Here is a 17,821-nt window from a genome sequence, read left to right as displayed (position 1 = left end):
CAAAGCATCAGAAACATCAAAAGAGAATTATAAAAAAGCATTATGAGCAAAATTCTCACCAATCTTACCAATATCTCCTACTTGTTAGAGCTAGTATCATGTCTAACTATCCACATACATTTCATGTCTCTTCTCATGTTTTTTCTTACATAGCAATCACTTTTCATGTGACCCTTTTGACAACAAAAATTACACATAACCGAAGGATTATTTATATGAACAAATTTAACAAATCTAACTTGCCTTTTTTTGTAAATGGCAAAATCATTTGCAACAGAATTTATCTTCTTCTCATAAGTGTCAAAATGAGGTTTTGCTCCATTTTCTTGAAAGCAGATTTGTTTCTTATATTGGAGTGACTTATTTAAATTATCCATTCTTCTTTTCATATCACCTTGTTCCTCTTTGAACATTTCACAAAACCTTATTTTTCTATCAAGTTTATTTTGTAAATCAATCTCATTCTTTTTCAAGAAATCATTTTCAGTTTTCAGCTTTTTGTTTTCTTGAAAAATGCGTGTATTGTCCTGAAGAAGAAAACTAATTTTGTGTTTCAATTCCTTATTTCTAACACAAGATTCTTTCAAACTATCATGCAATTTTATAATAAAAGATTCAAGATCATCATCACTTTCATCATCACTTTCAAATTGAGACTTAGAAGATGTTACCTCATCATCTCCAATGGCCATAAAAGCCAATTGAGCAGATTCTTCTTCCTCTTCAACTTCACCTTCTGAGTTGCAGTCATTCCAAGTGATATGGAATTGTTAAACTTTGGTTTTCGTTCAATTTTTTCTTCTTTCTTTTTCTTCATTGGACACTCGCTCGCACAGTGTCCAGGTTGGCCGCACTCGAAACATTTGTCCGTTTGCTTCTTATTGAACTCTTGCTTCATTTTGTTTCTTGAGTTGTTAAACTGATTTGGGAATGAATTGCTAGGTCCTCCTTTTCTGAATCTCCTCTTGTTGAGAATTCTCTTGAAATTTTTCGTGATGAGTGCAATATCACTGTCATCACCTTCCATGTCATCTTCATCTAAGGAGGCTGAATCATCTTCATCATGAGATGTCTTTAGAGCAATATTCATTCTTACTATCGCATCCTCTTTCTCTTGCATTTTGGACTTAAGTTTCAGCTCATAAGAGATTAGAGAATTAATAAGAGATTCAATAGATAAGGAATTTAGATCTTTAGCTTCTTCAATGGCAGTAACTTTGCTCTCCCAATTCTTGGATAAAGCATTTAGAATTTTTTTATTTTTCTCACCTAGAGAGTATTCCTTTTCCAACACATCTAAATCCTTAATAAGATCGTTGAATCTACAATACATCTCATCAATATTTTTATGAGGTTCCATCTTGAACGATTCATACTTGGTAACCAGAATAGATTTCTTTTGTTCTCTAACATTCTCGCTTCCTTCATGAATTTCTCGCAGTTTGTCCCAAATTTCTTTAGCTGACTTACATCCCTTGACTCTAATAGATTCATTTGAGTCTAAAGTACAATATAATACATTCATGGCCTTTGCATTTAAGGTGAGATGAATTCTATCTGCAGCAGTCAGTTCACTTCTTATTTTTGGTCTAGATCTATGAGTATTTTCATCTATAACAGAGGCATCATATGGACCTTCACTAATAATAAACCACAATTCAATATCAATAGATTGCAAAAAAGATAATCATTATTTCTTTCCAACTCACATAATTTAACCCATTAAGCATAGGTGGTCTAATGACAGAATGTCCTTCAAAAAACATGACATTATTGGTTGTCATTGTTACTCCAAAGCCGATTAAGCTTAATCTCTAGGAGACCAAGCTCTGATACCAATTGTAAGGATCGAAGACAACCAAGTGAAAGAGATAAACAGTGTACAGATCACAAACGTAACAATAAGTAAATAGAAAGGAAAGAATTGTAAACCAATTAACTACCCAACTCCTCTTGAGCTTGTAGATTAATTCAAATAAACTTCTTCAAGTTGATGAATTACAATCACTCTTGCGTACAAAGGAAGGTTCACCTCCTCCTTGCCCCGAACACCACTCGGTTAAGCCAGGAAGTTTTACTATCCCTCAAGATAACCCTCACAGAGCTATACTCATGAAGTATTCACTCACAAATGAAAAGCTTACAATGAACCTCACACCACTAAAACTACAAATCTTCTTTGAAAAGTATTTTCTCACTAAAATCACTCTAGATCTTTTGTATCTTCAGTGTGCAAAAGTTGTTTGAAGTATCTGACCAACCACTATTTATATAGGACCAAGAAAGTGCCTTATTAATGCTTCCAACGGATAGAAAGTAGCTGAAGAGTCAATTAGTCGTTGGAGTATCGGACGTCCTGTGGTCCTGTTTTTTGCGTCCGACAGCAGGCAGTGAGATAAAGAGTTTTTCTTCAATTCTTTCGGACGTCCGGTAGGCTGATTTTCTGCGTCCGAAGGTATGATGTAAAACTGGGAATTCTTCTTCAATTCGTTAGGACGTCCGGTAGGCTGATTTTCTGCGTCCGAAGATACTCAATGGTTGTCGGACGGCTGATGCAGTCTTTTTGTGCGTCCGACAGTTTCAGCATACTTTGTCCCTTTCAAATGTGCTTAATCTTTGAACCTGATTTGTTTCATTTCTGAAAAGGCCTTTGAGGAGATGTTAGTAACATCCATTTGTTTTGTAATCATCAAAAGTTAGGGACCAATGCCAACATTGTCAAAAAGAAAGAGATTAGCACTTTGACTTTTTTCCTTGATACTAAAATAGAGAAGAGCCTCTCTAAATTTTTTATTATTTTTATTATACAAAGAGGAGGGTACTTTCTTCTAAAGTTCTTTAACTTGCTAAGTTAGTTTAATGGTGGGATGAATTTCTTAAAAAATAACTTTATGGGGTAAATTGATAATGAAATTATAGTTTATGGGGGCAAAGTGATAATAATTTTAGGAGCTAAACATGTCATTTCACTTTAATTCCGTTAAATTTGATCATAGTCTTGAGGATAAATTTACTAAAAGGTAATGTTAAGAGGGAAATTGACAGGGGCACCGAACGTTAAGGGGATAAAGTGATAATAACCCTTTTATTCATGAAATAAATCCTATTTACATGCTTCCACTATGGTATTAGGAAAGATGAGATTTAAGAAATAGCGAAGGGACAGAAGGATTAGAACCCATGATCTCTATTTTTTTAAAAAAATTCTTAATAGGAGAGGTGGTGTGATTTAAGAAACGAAGAGGGAGAAAGGCAATTTGAACCTAGGACTTCTGCACCTTGAGATCTCAACCTTTCGATAAATAAACAAACCATGAAATTTTACATAATCCAAATTGTTAGTTTTCCAACCAGATGTACGCTAATGCATATTGACAACATTCTGAAATTAAAAGAGCACATCTTCACAGGATTTTTTTGCATGATAATAGCATTAGCTTCCCTTTTAAGTAGTTCTAGTAAAGTTTCAAATTTCCAGTAGTTTAAAATATAAACCAAACTATTTAATATTTGAATTAAACTTAGCTCGATAAGAGTTTGTTCAAGTTTGGTTCACCAACTAATCAAGTTAAATATGAACAAAATTTTGTGTGCACTAAATCTTCAAGTTTGGATTGAGTTTGGCTCATTCATCATAAAATTTAAAATTTACATGTTAAAATTTTAAGCTAGTTGAGCTTGAATCAAGTTAATCTCTACAGAATCTCATTTAAATTTGACTCAATAAATACATAGGAGAAGTTTGAACACAATATCAACTAGTGTGAATACCCGTGCTATGCACAGTACTAACATTATTGAAAAAATGAAAATAAAAGGGTGAATTAAAAAAGGTTAAAAAATTGTAACAACACAATTAAAATATAATATCTGTCTAACAATAGTTTGAAATATGATAGAATGTATATATTATTCAAAAATTACCTTTTTTCGAAAGATAGATCTTGAAAAAATAATAGAAATTTATATTAGAAAATGAATGATATATGAATAAAAATGAATGTAATTAAATGTTGTTAAAATGAAATACTTACAAATATTATGTATTCGATTTGATAATCTTGTATGAAAGTGCGAACACTCTTCACACCGATCAACTTTTAGTACGAAAGTTAAAATTGGTAATTTAATTAATTCTGTTAAATTTTGTGGAATGCGTACTACAAATGAAAATGCAGGATCTTTGCATGAATTGATTCGTTGGTTGAACAACCTATCACCATTGTCCTGAGAATTGAGTACGTGCGAAATTCAAAATTAGTGTATTGTTTTTACATAGTTTATAAATAGCATTATAAAAAATAAACATATATCAAGAAATTCTACCTTCCTTTGTAATTCTCAAAATAAGAAACATCACAACCAAATACAAATCGTGCATGTTTGTCATGTAGATTAAGATGCATGTTACCATTGAAATCTTTGATTTGTATGTTTATATTGTACCTGTTTGACAAATAAAATGTTATATACAATACAGAAATATTTGTTGAAATTAAAGGTACATGAAATTAATTACCTAACAACAGTGTCGACCACGTCATTACATTACATACACACTGTTTTTGAAAAATGACCTTCACATAGTTGTCCACAATTTTTGCATAACTCATAGAACATGTTTTCTATGTTAATGCTCTGAATGTAAGCAAGTATTCAAAAATATTTAATCTAGTAAGAATGAACGAAGGTATATGTAATAATTATAAATTTAAAAAATTTGTGCAGTAATTAAATTAAATAAAGTAAGTTTACCATATGCATGATTGTATATTCGGATATCCATATTCTCTTTGAATTTGCTATCAACAATGCTTGTGATGTTGTAAAATTGTTTGACCTCAACCACGTAACTAACTTTCGAGCACATGTATTATTTTCAAACCTACAATTTTTTGAAATACATGTTGATAAAAGTATGAAACAACATTAAAAGTTTGATATAGTGTTACTGATGGAACTCACCAACTGCGCAAGTATCAAGCAAAATCTAAATTGTGATTGATATAGAATTTGCTAGTTTCAATTGTACAAAGTGATAGTCCTGCATAGTATGGTTATATTCGCTAAAAAACAATTCAAATTATATAGAGTATAAGTAAAAGTATTTGATTTACCTCTGAAATTTCGTACACAAATACCACATGCTAGTAAAATATTATTTTTTGTAGCAGACTGATATTATAGGATTTGTAGTATATTCAATAACTTGATACTCAAATCACCGATGAGGCAACGTTTGCCTAAATAAGTTTTACAGTGTCCTAACTCCTTGCAAAAAAAAGCGCTAAATAGTCCTAATTGGCATTGCAAGTTACGGCAACGTGCTAGTGGCATCTAGGCCTAAATTTTTTTTGTCAAAATCTAGTCCTAATTGGTTCTGCTGTTTTTTGATCATGTTGTATGCTTCCGAATTAAAATTGTATTAAAATAGCATGTAAATGATGTTATGAAACAACGAAAATGTCGATGTCCCTTTGTATTCCCAAGAGGATTAATTCATGATTTATGGCTATATTATGTATAGAAGTTACAATCCATAAATCTATTCATGTAGTGGAGAAACCGTTTCATAGGTTTCTTCATATTATTGTAGTAGTGGGTGTTCAATAGAATTGATGTACCTTTAATCTTGTAGTACCTATATATAGAGGTACATTGACACCCTTTGAGATGACTTTTGTATCTTATTGGAATATAAGAATATCACTCTCTATTTCTCTACTTCTTTCTCCAATATTTCACTTGATATTATAGTAGCTTATTTTATTAGTTTTATAAGACGTTATCAGCACGAAATCTCTACTTTTGAGCAAAAGGTGAAAACGGAGGCTCTACCTTGAACAAAGGTGAAGCACAAGATTTTGTCAAAATTCTGCCCATATTTCTTCAAGAAAATTCTAAGGTAAATTTCTAACTCAAAAACTTATTTCAATTTCTTATGGCTAATCTTACAAAACAAGAGTTCGTACCTCTTGATATTTCTGGAAAAAATTATTTATCATGGGTATTAGATGTTGAAATTCATCTTGAGGTAATGGATTTTGGTAATACTATTGTGGAAAAAAATGAATCCTCAAGCCAAGACCGTGCCAAAGCTATGATTTTCCTTCGTCATCATTTAGATGAAGGATTAAAAATAGAGTATCTTACTATTAAAGATCCTCTTGTCCTTTGGCGAGATTTGAAAGAAAGATTCGACCACCTGAAGTTGGTCGTTCTTCCAAAAGCCCGATATGATTGGCTTCACTTACGGCTGCAAGATTTTAAATCTGTCAACGAATATAATTCAGCCATGTTCTGAATCACTTCTCAATTATCATTATGTGGCGAAAAAGTCACTGATGAAGATATGTTAGAGAAAACATTTTCTACTTTACATGTCTCTAACATGCTCCTGTAGCAGCAATATCGAGAGAAGGGATTTAAAAAATATTCTGAACTTATCGCATGTCTTCTCTTGGCTGAACAAAACAATGAATTATTGCTGAAAAATCATGAGTCCCGATCAACTGGTGCAAGTCCATTTCCTGAAGCGAATACGACCCAATTTCAAAATTCTGGTCGAGGTCGTGGACGTGGCCGTAGAGGTGGCCGTGGCCGTGGACGTGATCGTAGTAAATTTGTGCCTCCTGAAAATTTTAACCGTGGCAAACAACAAAATGTTTCTCAAAAGAGGGAAAATAACTACGATCAGAAAAATGGAGAAAAGAAAGTTTATGAAGAAAAATGCTACCGATGTGGTATGGAAGGTCATTGGTCCCGTACCTGTCGTACGGCTGAACATCTTGTTGACCTCTATCAAGCATCATTGAAAACGAAAGACAAAGGTGTTGAGACAAATTTCATTGATCAAAAGAATGATTATGATGATGGTGATGATGTTGAGACAAATTTCATCGATGTAGCTGATTTTTTTGAGCATCCTGAAGATGTCAACAAATATCCCATGATTATTTAGATATTTTTATGATACTTTATATCTTTCATGTAATTTCCTTTCCATTGAATATTTATTTTCGCATCTTTATTAATATTTATTTTTATTTGAAATTTTCTTCTTGAAGAAGAAATGGATGTCAAATATTTGGGATTAAATAATGGTGATGATAATATTTGTCTTATTGATAGTGCTACTACGCACACCATATTGAAAATAAAAAATACTTTTCTTATTTGAAAATGGGAGAAACAAACGTTAATACCATTAGTGGTAGTACAAAATTGATTGAATGCTCCGGAAGAGCCACTATGAAGGGACTAAAATTATTGTAAATAATGCACTATTCTCTCCCAAGTCTCGAAGAAACTTATTGAGTTTTAAAGATATCCGCGAAAATAGATATCATATCGAGACAATGACTGAGACAAATGGTGAATTTTTATTAATCACAAGTATCATTTCTGGAAAAAAATGCGTAGTAGAAAAATTACCTTCTTTTTCTTCTGGGTTACATTATACACAAATTAGTGCAATTGAAATTCATCACCTAGTAGACCAGAAGTCTACTCTTCTTAATGATTTTATGGTTTGACATGATCATCTCGGATATCCCGGATCTATAATGATGAGACGAATAATTGAGAATTCACATGGCCACTCATTGAAAAATCAAAAAGTATTAACAGCCAATGAATTCTCTTGTGTTGCTTGTTCTCAAGGAAAATTAATTATTAGACCATCACAAGTTAAAGTTGGGACTGAATCCCCTGCATTTCTAGAACGAATTCATGGTGATATATGTGGGCCTTAAATTGCGAGCACAATTTTCAGATTACCCAATAAAGAAAATTTGTCTAGATAATGCTGGTGAATATTCGTCACATGCTTTTGACGATTATTGTATGTCTATTGGAATAACTGTTGAACATCCTGTAGCTTATGTTCACACACAAAATGGTCTAGCCGAATCACTTATTAAATGGCTACAATTAATTGCTAGACCATTGTTGATGAGGTCTAAACTTCCTTCATTTGCTTGGGGACATGCTATTTTACATGCAGCAATATTTGTGAGAATTAGGCCGACAAGTTATCATATTTATTCTCCCCTACAATTAACTTTTGGTTATGCGCCCAATATTTCTCATTTACGAATATTTGGTTGTGTGGTGTATGTCCCAATTGCACCGCCCCAATGTCGTAAATTAGGCCCCCAAAGAAGATTGGAGATATATGTCGGATATGAATCTCCTTCAATCATTAAGTATATGGAACCATTAACAGGTGATTTATTTACTGTGAAATTTACAGATTGCCATTTTGATGAATCACATTTTCCGACATTAGGGGGAGATAAAAATCAACCTAAAAAGGAAATTACTTGGAAAAAATCGTTGAATTTCCTTGATTCTCGCACTAAAGAATGTGAACTAGAAGTTCAAAGGATCATACATTTGTAAAAAATTGTAAATCAATTACCGGATGCATTGAATGACTCCAGAAGAGTTACTAAATCACATATTCCTGCTAAAAATGCTCCGATTAAAATTGATGTCCCTGAAGGACAAATTACAAGTGCTAATGAGTCTAAAGCACGCTTGAAGCTTGGGAGACCTCTTGGTTCCAAAGATAAAAATTCTCTAAAGAAAAGAGGAGTATCATATGAATGATAGAGTATCAATTTTGCTCAAAAAATTTCATGCATGATAGATTAATATGTCACGTATCATATGAATCAGGAACATGTCAATGATAGCCAAAACTTGTGAAGAAAACGAGACAAGAATCTCGAGATTCAAAGCTAGTTCAAGTAATCATATTAACGACTACCTTCTCACCTAGCCATACTCAAGTACAATTTTAAAGATGCCACACTATTCCAAGCCACAATATTTAAAGGAAATTACTTCCAAGTCAAATAAGTAAGCTCATCCCAAATCATATAGTTTCCAGTTCAATTCAAGGGGAAAATTATATGTTAGGTCAATGATTCAAGTAAAAGATAGTGCAAAAATATTTTCTTTTCATCCACGATTTGAGCTTAAAACTGTCCAAAATAGTTTGGAAGTTAGGCCGGAAATTCAACACTTAAAATTTTCGCTCTCATGCTAAGATTATGGTATAATCAAGTATTTAGGGCAATAACAAGATAATTTCACCATACAAAACCAAGAGAAAAGCCAAACACAATTGCTCTCTCTCTCAACCAGATTTGAACAAATTTCCAACTTTGGTGGTATTCTTTGAAAAGGTATAACTTGAGTTCTGTAAGTCGGAAAATCACAAAATTTGTACAGTTGGAAAACAGACTTAAAGCACTAACAGGCTTTAGAAGACACCCCCGTGAAATTCAGTTCATATATTAGTCAAATTTCAGGTTATAAATCACTAATATCACAAGTGCAGAAATAGAACAGTCATGATTTTCAAGAAAATTTGTAAATTTTCTGTTCTTTATAGAAATTGAATAAAATCGTGAATTTTATACCGTTGTAAGCTCTCTGAGTCTTGTTTCAAATGCAATAAACGGACTCAATTCCAATTTTTCTATATGAAGTCATAGTAAATTTTCCAAAGCTGTGCAGAGCTTCCTGCGAAAATTTCCAGATTGCTAATAATGTGAAAAAATGCAACTTTCACTAACAAAACCTCATTCCCTTGACTGAAATTCAATATACACTTGCAGTATAAAGTCTCATAGTGCATTTTGAGCAAAATTGAACTTAAAATCATCATGAAATTTTGGAAATCGCTAAAAATCCAGCCCCTGTTTTCAGCCAGCAAGCACATGGTTTCTCAATTGTTTTTCCAATCATTCCTTCAACTAAATTCCCACAATTTCAAGCAAACTTAGCTAACATATCCATAAGGTTTTATCACCAACAAAAAAATAGGTATCTATAGTCAAAATCTTAACAAGAAAATCACCATAAGTGCATACATCATCCAAACCCTAAGAACTCAAGCATCAAGTTCAAGTATCATCAAGTTCAAGTACCACAAGAGTTCACTTATTTTAAACATAATGTGACGCTCCCATTTCTCCCTAAGGCGAACCAAAGGGTATCCGCGGGACGCCTGCCCAGCTCTCGCCAGGACTCACTACAATCCATCATTCAAAAGCTCGAAATACTTTAAGTAACTTCAATACATAATTAAAGTACTTCAAATATCTCACACTTATAATTATGCAACTTTCAAGCTTAAATACAACCCAACGGAAAAGGGTACAATAGGCATCCGTTATAATATAACTTAAAGTCTTCAAAAGAAAATAATCTAGTACTACTCACGAGCACCCTTGGTCTCGAACCCTGTAAAAGAAAATCACAGCGTGGGATGAGCTACACAGCCCAGCGAGGTTCCAAGACACTCTAACAGTTCAAATAAATCAAGTAAAGGGAGCATACCACATGTATGGTTCAAGGTTACTCAATGGCATGTTATCATGAGGTGATAATCATTGTACGGGTAATTTGAGACATTTATCATGGTATGAGACATTTATCATGAGACAGTCATCATGGTTCAAGACATTGGCATGTATAGTTCACGAGTGATTGGAGCTTATTACAGGTGCGAGTAATTAAGCATGTTACAGGTATGGAGCATTAACATGAAACAGGTATCATGATATGAGTACATTGGACAGGTAACAGGTATGGAGCATATCACAGGCATAGCTCAGGATTTCATGTTGGCATTTTAGCATGAAACAATTATCATGATACAAGGTAAACATATACTGTAGGATACGGTGTTCCAGTGGAACTCTGTCGGTCATCTGCACCTTATGACTTCTGGATCCCCTTGGTTTGGCTGGCCATCACCTTATCCCTCCAGTGGTAATACTCGAGTATACCGAAACGGTGTCCCAAGGTTCCAACCTACCCGACCGAGCCCAGTCCTGACTCGAGTAGGTTAGTAACCATGAGCAGGGCCCAGTTCAGCTTAAAGCTTACAACATGCACAAGTAATCAAGTAATTCGGCAAAAGGTAAAATTCATCATTTGTGTAGGTCGAGTGAGGTAAAGTACACACTCGCCTAACAATGATGGACAACTTCATATAACATGTGATTCATGATAATCAAGTAATCAAGTGGATACTTAGCACGTAAGCACGTAAGCAATACAAGTTGATTTCAGGGAAGCATGTAATTCACAGATATCAAATAATCATGTGGATTGGAAATCATGTGAGCAAATAGTCAAGTAATCAGGTAGTCATGTGGGTTGGTAAACGGTTCACGGTTGACGGGTAACGGTTGAGTAGTGACGGTTAATTGACAGGCATTTGTCATATTAATAGGCCATCATTGGCCGTTATCCCATTTTTACCATGTGAGAGTCGAGGAGATTCACTCCAACGACGTATGCAACCATAGCATACCAAGTCATGTTATTTGAGCATTTCCAAGCATGAGTTATTCATCTCAAAAGAGAACGAGTGCGATAAAATACACACTCGACTCCATTTTTCAAAACCGAGTAGGCTAAGCAAGCAATCTAGCAAGTTAAGCATGTATCGAGTTCATATGGTCATTTGATATGGTTAATCATTTAACCAATTCATGTAGATATGCAATGCAAGTATACATTCCTTAAATAGGCATGAGTATGGTAAATACTTAACACATAATACTTAACACTTAATAATCATGAAATGAGCATGTCCTAGACTTATTCAATTACGTATTCCTATATGGAACATTCACCTAGTCAAAACAAGCGAGTAGTTCTCAAACAAGCGTTTTAGGTGTCCGCTCCGGGTTCCTCTTGGAGATTCCCTCGAGTGCCTGAGCAAACAATAATCAAGTACCACTCAATATCACTACGAATCTCTAATTATCGAGGAAGATTGTACTCTAGTGCAATCTAAGGAAATCTTATGAAAATGAACCTCAATTACTCGTAAATCGAGGTTCAAGTGGAGTTTCTTAAAGTACATGAGCAATCGAGTTTTTATTTTGGAAATCAAGTATAAAATGTTCGAGTAATATCGAAGGAATAAGGAGTATTTGAAAACTCCATTCCCTTGGAAATTCGGAAAATTTTCAGGTCTGATACAATACTTTGAAAAATCGTATCTCACATTCTACATTTCAAAAATTGGAAAACTTGGTACCATTGGAAACCTCTTTGAAAGTACTAAAAGTTCTTAGAAGACACTTTTCCACGAATGTAAGTGAAAGGCACTCAAATTTTGGCTCAAAATTGGTAACTTGAACTACCAAGACAGATTCAAGTTGGTTTTTGGCAAACTTTGGAAATTCGGCAAAATTCACTTGTTTTGAACAAACCTTTGAAATTTGGAAATCAATTAGTGTTGCAATCCAAGCGTATAAAAAAAACAAGCGGAATGAGAAACGGAGTTTCGAGCACCAAGATATGGTGACCCAAAGTTACCAAAATTTCCTTGTTAAACAAGGGTTTTCAAACTTAAATCATGAACTTTGGAAGTTTGATTGAACATCAAAACGACCTCGGAATAGTACAAAATTTGGTATGTATATATGAACATATAAGGGTTATTCCTCTACCAAATTTCATAGAAAAATATGCACGGGATGTCGGTTAATGAAACCACAAGAAATTCCAAGGCTAAGTTGCCTTTGAATTTCCGTTTTGCCGTTTTTCAAACGTTTGGCCAGGGCACATTTCAAACATGGTCCATTCCAGTAAGAAATGTCTAAAATATGTCCAAGGTGCATTTGATAGGTGATTTATACCAAGAAGCTTCGGAAAACAAGTCCCAAATCATTGTTAGTTACAAATCTGTCCAAGTGGAAAATTCTATCACTGTAGCAGTTTCAAACTTTGGCCACAACTCACTCAATTCAACTTGGAATTGGGCGTGGTTGATGGAGTTGGAAATATATCTCATAAATATGAATTTTCTTAGAAGAAACCATTTTCAAATTCCATCCACAAACAGCTCGTTTTTGAGCATCAAGAAGTAATTTCTGTCCTGTCTCCTGGAGAGCAACGAAACAGGGCAGTGATTTTCAAATGAATGGTGTGGTTCACTCGAGTGGAACTAGGTCGTGTATTTTATACCAATGGAAATATGGGAATGTCTAGTTTCCATTGCCACAAATGGAACTTGATTTCGACATCAGAGCAAAGAGTTATGGCCGATACAAAATGACTGCCTGGGCAATACGGGATTCATTTTCCAGTTTTGCTAACTTTGGAAATCAACTCATTTGACCAACCAAATCATGTTATTTTTCAATGAAACTTTATACATAACTCATATAACATGTATACATCATAAACAAGTCATTAGAACCTCAAAAATTTGCACTAAAGTGCACGAAATTCATAAGGGCAGAATTGGAATATTTTTGCTCTTCACCTCCTTTGAGTTTCCTTTCATCAATACAACTTATTTCCACTAATTTAAGTACTAAACCAACATTAATAACATTAAAACTCATGAAATCAGTCCTCAAGTCATTGTGGGAGTTCATAGAGCCCACACACCAAAATCCAACATAAATAAAGCTACCCATGTAAATATACAAGCTTATAAGTGCAATACTACTTCCATAAACTAAGATTCAAGGGGTTGATCGTCATTACCCCCTTAGATGATCAAGATCAGAAATTTTTGTTCACTTTGAGCCCCAAGAAAACCGTGGAAATGAAGCTTTCTTCCTAGCTTAAGTGAATCTCTAAGTTGTTTGCAAGTTGTAGTTAAATTTTGGTGGAGTTTGGTGGTGTTTTGTTGAAGAAATGAAGATGGAATTTGAAGAGCTTTGAGTTGTTTCTTTTGTTTCCTTGGCCGGCTGTTCTTGGAGCAGAAAAGAAGGAGTTGCACGGCACTTTAGATGATGAATTGAAGGGTTTTGATCTATTGTGATGCACCCATGTGAAACTAAAATGTGTGGCTCTCATTGATTCAAAGGTCAACTCTTTTTCCCGCGTGCACGCTCTCGTTTCGTGCTCGATTCCTCTCGCGTTTGTTTCACTAGTGCACTAAACCTCTAATGCACTTATATTCATATAAATATTATTCACTCTCAATTGTCCCAAAATAAGGGTCTAACGTTCCTCAATTTAAATCGCGCGTGTGAAAACGCGTATCTCCAATTTAAGCGCGATAACGCGAAACTTCCGAGAAATTCTTATAACGATAGTACTAATAACTATCACTTGAGTATTTAAATATTAAAATACCTAATTTAGGTCCATTGTACATGTCTCCAATATTCCAAACTTATTGTACTCTCAATCGGTCAAGATTTCCAAAGACGTGTTCACTATTTTCACTAAACGAGCTTCCGAAAATTAATTTTTGAAACAAGTCACTTTAAAAATATAATGAAACTATATTTCCATGTAATTAGGTCTCAAGAACTTAGAAAATAATATTCGGGGTAAAAGGCCAAATAAATAATTAAATAAGCTAGAAATAGGAGATTAAATAAGTAAATTTTGCGAGTCCTCACACATAAGACAAAGAAAGAAAGATGATCTAGTATTTTAACCTCTTTTGCTGTCCAAACCAAGATGAAGCTCAACCACAATCCACCAACTCTTCTTCCCTTCCAAGCTCATGCCAAGGTTGATGGCCAATCCAATATTTCTCCTTCCTTTTCCCACAAAACTAAGCAAGATGGAAACTAGATTGGATGAAGTTTTTCTTCCCCTTTTCCTCCCCAAATTTCAGCCCTCCCTCTCTCTTTCTCTCTTAGTGTTTAATTTTGGAAGACAAGAAATGGAAAATGGCAAGAAAGCTTGGTCAATGAAGTCTTAAAGAGATAAAACTTGGTTCCTATTGTGACACATGTCCAATTCTCTTAGTTTCTTGCTTAAAATAATTCATTTGTCTCTTATTGTACTAAACCCCTTTTTTCTCTACTATATTTTTCACACACCTCACTAAAATTTGCTATCACTGCACTCACTAACTCCAACATGCATCGATAAAAAAAAATCATGAAGACTACTAATCACGATCAAATCTTTAGACAAATATATAAATAGACAATCAAATTAAGAATTAAATGGGTAAAGTGAAATGCAATTAGAACGTATAGAACGTGTAAAATGAACAAATTTTCTCTCGAGTCCTCACAAAACCCTTTAAAACTCATAAAATTTTAAAAAAACAACCCAAAACTCCCAAATACAACTCACCTTATTTCTATACATAAAATAAATAAATAAAAATTTTCAAATAAAAGTTACCTTATTTCTATAATAAAGTAACTTTCAAATACAACTTACCTTATTCCTATGCACAAAATAAATAAGTAAAAGCAACATGTACTCATAGAGGGCATTTCTACAAGTTGACTTCACCACAGAGGATTTTTTTCGTAAGTTTGCTTAATAGAATCGTAGTAAGAAGGTCTTTTATTGTGTATATATATTAGAGTAATTATGTCATTTCATCCGCCTCTGTTGATTTTGATGATTTCCGTTGCTGTTTCTAATTTGTTCAAACCATAAGAGGTCGAAATGTATAATTTAAAATCATAAGATGCTTTTCCATAGGTTAGCTTAATCACAAGGGGCTTGTTTGTATTTTATCCAAATATAAATGAATGTGGTTAACATGGATAATTACCTCTATCTGGTAACTTTCAATCGAAGCACTAAACTTAAAGATCTCGGGAAATCTCGTATCTTGTTGAATGTATCATACTTCTACACTGTTTTCAATATTACAGTCTCAAATCTTGTTCTGATGACTGGATTAAGATTTAAGGTTGCATCCTATCCTTTAATTCAAAGGCCACGTTACTTTTGCCTAAAAAGTGGATGACAAAATTATGTGGTAGGATACGTAACACTATTACGCCCTTTATGGAACAATTTCGTGGTCTTGGTGGTGGAATATTCATGCTTTATAAATCTTGATTTGGATTTGATGGTTAATAGTCACCAAAATTGTGACGACCCCACCTTCCCCTAAGGCGTACCCAAAGGTTTGGCGGATCGCCTGCCCAACTTTCGTCAAGATTCACTCACTTACATTCTGAAAATAGTCTTTCACGCCTCTAGGTTGACATACAAGGTTCTCAAATCAACCATAATTCAACTTCATTTACAAGCCAAAAATGAAATGTAGCTTTACATTGCCAAATATCTCAAATACATTCAATCCATAAAAGTGCAAGTACAAGAAACTTATACACACTAGTTCATGCTTACTTGCTCCAGCCTCCACTCCTGTAAGGAAAACAAACTAATGGAATGAGTTAAAAGTCCAGTGAGATTCCCAAACAAGCATTCAAGCAGGCGAAACATGGAAACATTTACATTTAGCACTTTGCACACTTGGCACAGTAATAAGCAGTCATTCAAGAATCAATCATTCATTCATTGAAAGGATACGTGCTCACTTGGAGCCATTCATTCAAGTCATTCATTCATTCATTCGCCAACCATTTTCCTTTTCCCTCCGACATTAGAAAATATTTGCAAGTGAAAACCCCTTCAATGTTCTTGTCATTCATTCATTGATTTCATTGCATTGAATTCACTGGTCAGTTCTCCACCAGACTTCGTGGTAATACTCGAGTATACCAAACATTGTCCCAGGGTCATCAGCCGCCCGACTGAGTCTGCTTCTGGTTCGAGTCGACTGGCAACGAAGGGCAAGGGCCCAATTTAGCCAAAAGGCTTACATTCGTGCACAAGTATCATTCAATCATTGAAAATTCACTTTTGCTTGGGTCGAGTGCGATAAAGTATACACTCGCTCATTGAAAATCCATTTAGCAATCATTGGAAAACATTTAACATCCCGACAACATTCACAACATTTCACATAGTCATTTAAAGCACACACATGCAAGGAACACTCACCGATATTAGTAGAGTAAATGTCAAAAGTTCGTCCCCGGGTTATGCTCGTGCTCACCAACAAATCCTAAGAACAACCAAGATAAAGATATTATAGTCCAACCATCCAAAGCTTAAGTGAACAAGGTTCGCATAATAGGCTCAACTATGATCCACAAGCCTATACAAGATGGCCTCTCAAACACGTAGGGTTCAAGGGCAAATTTGAAGGTACAAATCAAAGAAAAATCTAAATGTATTCTAAAATTGAGGAGAGCAATTTAAGCATCCAAAATCTCACCAAAATAAGGTTTAAAACCCAGAAAATGTTTTTCCAAAGTTTTCCAAGTCCCACTCAATCCATTTGATAAAATTTCCAGCTTTGGTGACATTCTTTGAAAAAATATAACTTGAGTTCCGTAAGTCAAAAAATCATAAATCTTATACCATTAAAAAATAGAATCAAAGTACTAATAAACTTTAGAAGACATCTTCATGAAATTCAACTCATAGGTTAGTCAAATTTCAGTTCAAACTCACTGCTGTCTCATGTTCAAAGACAGAACAGTCATGGTTTTTCAAGAAACTTTGCAGATTTACTGGTATTTATAGGAGTCGAACCAACCCCTGATTTTTACACCGTTGAAATCTCTATGAGTCTAGTTTCAAACACAACAAACGGAACTCAATTTCAACTTTTCTATACGAAGTTATAGTTAATTTTCCAAAACTGCGCAGAGCTTCTTGAGAAAATTTTCCAGCAAACTATTAGTTTGAAAATCATATGCAAGAGGAAGACAAAAATGCCCTATATTCACACCTCAATCTCGCTTCCACTCACATGAACTACAAGAAAAAAAAACAGCCAGAATCTCCCCTGTTTTTTCCTAATTTTCCCTTCAATTTCCAAGGATAAGCTCCATGGCAAAACAACCCAAATCAAGTCCAAGTTATAAGGAAAAAGGGGTTCTTATACTAGGCCACCAAACGAACTAATTTAAGCTCATGTCTAACATATAAACATCATATATCAAGGGTGGAAAATTCTCTACTAAAGCTAGAATTTTAGAACTAAAGA

At 34.2% G+C, this 17,821-nt stretch overlaps 1 protein-coding gene across 1 annotated transcript; it reads left to right on the top strand.

Annotated features, from left to right (window-relative positions):
* The first annotated feature begins 6,037 nt into the window (after positions 1–6,037).
* LOC113752054 lies at positions 6,038–6,961 on the top strand. Its single transcript, XM_027296194.1, has 2 exons — positions 6,038–6,274; positions 6,404–6,961. The coding sequence occupies exons 1-2, from the start codon at positions 6,038–6,040 to the stop codon at positions 6,959–6,961; spliced, it is 795 nt and encodes a 264-aa protein (XP_027151995.1).
* Positions 6,962–17,821: the final 10,860 nt, after the last annotated feature.

Source organism: Coffea eugenioides, chromosome 11 (assembly GCF_003713205.1).
Source record: "Coffea eugenioides isolate CCC68of chromosome 11, Ceug_1.0, whole genome shotgun sequence".
Taxonomy (NCBI): Eukaryota; Viridiplantae; Streptophyta; class Magnoliopsida; order Gentianales; family Rubiaceae; genus Coffea; species Coffea eugenioides.
This window is presented reverse-complemented; position numbering and strand designations above follow the sequence as displayed.

Excerpts from the sequence above, each read along its gene's own strand:
- LOC113752054 (XM_027296194.1), top strand. The coding sequence starts at position 6,038 with ATGGATTTTGGTAATACTATTGTGGAAAAAAATGAATCCTCAAGCCAA. Across the intron at positions 6,275-6,403 it reads GGCTGCAAGATTTTAAATCT|CAGCAATATCGAGAGAAGGG; the intron begins GTCAACGAATAT and ends ATGCTCCTGTAG.